The 3,729-nt window shown below is 47.3% G+C and overlaps 1 protein-coding gene across 1 annotated transcript; it reads left to right on the top strand.

The window, feature by feature from the left end:
- The first annotated feature begins 1,166 nt into the window (after nucleotides 1-1,166).
- Nucleotides 1,167-3,346, top strand: LOC125523498 (MDIS1-interacting receptor like kinase 2). The gene is made up of 2 exons (XM_048688529.2): nucleotides 1,167-2,820; nucleotides 2,912-3,346. Exons 1-2 carry the CDS (start codon nucleotides 1,311-1,313, stop codon nucleotides 3,199-3,201), a joined length of 1,800 nt encoding a protein of 599 aa, XP_048544486.2. The 5' UTR covers nucleotides 1,167-1,310; the 3' UTR covers nucleotides 3,202-3,346.
- The last annotated feature ends 383 nt before the right edge of the window (nucleotides 3,347-3,729 follow it).

The raw sequence follows: 3,729 nt of genomic DNA, 5'->3' as shown, positions 1-3,729 counted from the left end.
GGCATCACCTGCCGCCGTGCAGCCCAAGGCCCGGCCATCACTGGGATCTCCCTCCCAGGAGCTGGCCTTGCCGGGCGGCTGGACGTGCTCAACTTGCAGCCCCTGTCCTTGCTCACCAGCCTTGACATCAGCAACAACTTCCACCTCTCAGGGCGGATTCCACCAACCGTCGGCATGCTCCCCATGCTTTCCATGCTCAACTTCTCTGGTAACCAGCTCACTGGAGGCATACCTCCGGCCATCGGTGAGCTGGGGAGCCTCACCGTGATGGACCTCTCCTTCAATGGCCTCTCAGGTACCATTCCTGCAAACATTGGCAGGCTTCAGTCCTTGCAAAGTCTCCGGTTATACCATAACAACTTAACTGGAATTATTCCTCCTTCCCTCACCAACCTAACTTTGCTCAGAGATTTAAGTCTGTTCACAAACCATCTTACTGGTTCAATCCCCGTAGAGCTCGGGAAACTCGCTGCTTTGGAGGAGCTAGACTTGGCTGATAACTATCTAACTGGTACTATTCCGAGCAGCATTGGAAACCTTACTAAACTAGGCTACTTAGGACTGTCCCAAAACTTACTTATTGGTTCCATTCCTCACGAGATGACACACCTTAATAATCTTACCATGCTCATGATATCACACAATCAATTCACGTCCACTATCCCTGCATCAATCACAAACTTAACCAAGTTGCAACTGCTAGGAGCCAGCAGGAGCAACTTAAGTGGCCACCTTCCTGAACAAATAGGATCACTCACTGATCTTCGTGAGGTCTACCTTTTCGGTAATAAACTTACCGGGAGCATTCCTTTGAGTCTCGGAAATTTGACGATGCTCACATATCTGTACCTTTACGAGAACAACTTGTCTGGGTTCATTCCTTATGTGCTAGGGAATCTTGCTAACCTTCAGGAGCTTAGCCTCTCCTCCAATGCTTTAGATGGTGATCTGCCATCTAGCATAGCTTTTCTGGCACAATCCCAGCTGAGCTAGGCAATCTAGAGAATTTAGTGAATCTTTACCTCTACTTCAACAAGTTCTCTGGCTCAGTCCCTCCAAGCTTTGGAAACTTCAGGGAAATGACAGATTTGAGGCTGTCGGGTAATAGACTGTCTGGACCTTTGCCTCACACACTTTCAAACCTCACCAATTTGGTGGACATTGAGTTGAGTTACAACAATCTCAGCGGACACGTGCCTGACTTATGCCAGGGCAAAAAACTCCAATGGTTTTCCGCAACTACCAACCAATTTAGTGGATCCTTTCCAGGAAGTTTCAAGCACTGCAGCTCCTTAATCATCCTTGACATCATGTATAATCAGATGGATGGAGATATAGCACAACAGCTTGGGGTGTACCCACATCTGAAATTTGTTGGGTTAACTTCAAACAAACTGCACGGTCAGCTTTCAACAGACTGGGGTTCATGCGGTAACTTGACAGAACTGCGTTTAGGAGGAAACATGATTACTGGTCATATACCTCGTGAGCTCACAAAGCTAACCAAACTCAGAAAACTCGACCTCCATTTGAATAGGTTGACAGGGGAGATACCTCCTGAAATTGGCAAACTAGTCAACCTATATTTGCTAGATTTAAGCCAAAATAATCTATCTGGAAGCATTCCTCAACACATTGGTCGAATGGATGTTCTTGAGGTTCTCGACCTGTCAAGCAATCAATTAGGTGGAAGAATACCAGAAGAAGTTGGGAAATGTGTGAGACTACAGTCCATGAAACTGAACAACAACAGCTTAAACGGCAGCCTTCCTGGTTCCATAGGCAAACTGATTCACCTACAGACAACACTTGATGTCAGCCATAACAACCTACATGGCGCCATTCCTCCAGAAATAGGAAATCTAGATATGTTGGTAAGCATAAACCTCTCCCACAATCAATTCAGTGGAAGCATTCCTAACACGGTAGCAGGACTCCGAAGCATGTCCGTATTTGATGTCTCCTACAATAGATTACAAGGCACAGTTCCGGGAAGGATCCATAATTCCTCGGCAGAATGGTTTCTTCACAATAGAGGTCTCTGCGGGGAGCTGGCTGGCCTTCCGTCTTGTCATTCTTCTGCTGCAAATCATCAGAAAAAGGACCAAATCCTCATGTTAAAAGTGGGTGTCCCTGTTTTTGTTGCTATTACTTGTATAGCTGCATGCATCTTCTTCACTTTGATTTTGAGGAAGAAATCCTCTTCTAGAGAAAGTGCCATTGTAAAGAGTGCGGACCTCTTCTCTATATGGAACTTCGATGGTAAAATAGCTTTTGAGGATATCATCAATGCAACGGATAATTTTGATGAAAAACACTGCATTGGAGAAGGAGGATTTGGTAATGTCTACAAGGTGAATCTCCCAGATGGACAAGTGGTTGCAGTGAAGAAGCTTCATCCAATTGAGGAAGGGATGCATGATGAGCAATGCTTTCGTCGTGAGATTGAAGTACTAACAAAAGTCCGTCAGCGCAGCATTGTCAAGCTGTATGGATTCTGTTCCCATACGCAGTACAGGTTCCTGGTTTGCCAATACATAGAAAGGGGGAGTCTAGCCTCAATCCTGAGCAACAGCGACCAAGCAATCCAATTTGATTGGCAGAAAAGAGCAACTCTCATCAAGGATGTTGTGCAAGCTATTTCCTACCTACACCATGGTTGTGATCCACCTATAATCCATCGGGACATAACAAGTAGCAACATTTTGCTAGATTCTGAATACAAGGCCTTTGTCTCGGACTTTGGCACGGCAAGGATATTGAAGCCTGATTCATCGAACTGGACCGCGCTGGCAGGGACATATGGCTACATCGCACCTGGTAATCAAACTACCCCAGTGAAAACTGCTGATTAATTACATAGCTCCTTCAAAAACAATCCCTTGTAACTATGCTGCCTTGCTTGACGCAGAACTTTCTTACACGCCCTTGGTCACCGAGAAATGCGATGTCTACAGCCTCGGCGTTGTGATGCTGGAGGTGCTGATGGGGAAGCATCCAGGAGAATTCCTAAACAGACCTGCAGCTGCGCAAGAACAAGACATGATACTTCAAGAGCATCTCGACCACCGTCTTCCCATGCCCAAGACCGACGAGGCGCAGGATATCAATCGGCTAATATCGGTGGCGTTTCAGTGCCTACAAGATTCCCCTCATGAGAGGCCAGACACGCAGCAGATCCATCGAGCTCTCAGTGTATGACTGGATCCTGATTCCCTGAGTTGCATACAGTGTAGTCACATACTAGTACAGTAGCACTGAACATGCTCGGCCGAGCGAATCTTCTAGTCTTGATGATTAATAAGCTGCAAATATGGTCACAAAAGATTGATGCATTGCATTGTTATATGGTCGGAATCAAGAATGAATTCCCTACCAAGCTCACCTTATATCGACCTGGGATCTTCGCCCAGGATTCGCGGAAGCTCAGGACGCATCCCGTTCCAATTAGCAACGGCTTGTCTTGGTTCGCCACTGATTGTCTCCTCTCCGGCCGGCGAATCACCCATCGACGGCGGCACTTTGCTTCTTTTTATCTCCGACGGCGGGCGGCGGCGGGGGTAGGGAGAAGGGACGGGACAGCCGCAGAGCATTTTGATGGGCCTTGGAGGACAGAAATACAAAGCCCATTCGTTCACGCCCTTATCCAAGGTCAGCCCAATACGAAATTCAGCAGGGAGCGATTCGTAGCGACCGACCGACCCAACCTGGCCATGGGCAGCCCGGCCC

Source organism: Triticum urartu, chromosome 7A (assembly GCF_056163025.1).
Source record: "Triticum urartu cultivar PI428250 chromosome 7A, HENAU_Tu73, whole genome shotgun sequence".
NCBI lineage: Eukaryota > Viridiplantae > Streptophyta > Magnoliopsida > Poales > Poaceae > Triticum > Triticum urartu.
This window is presented reverse-complemented; position numbering and strand designations above follow the sequence as displayed.

Excerpts from the sequence above, each read along its gene's own strand:
- LOC125523498 (XM_048688529.2), top strand. The coding sequence starts at position 1,311 with ATGTATAATCAGATGGATGGAGATATAGCACAACAGCTTGGGGTGTAC. Across the intron at positions 2,821-2,911 it reads ATATGGCTACATCGCACCTG|AACTTTCTTACACGCCCTTG; the intron begins GTAATCAAACTA and ends TGCTTGACGCAG.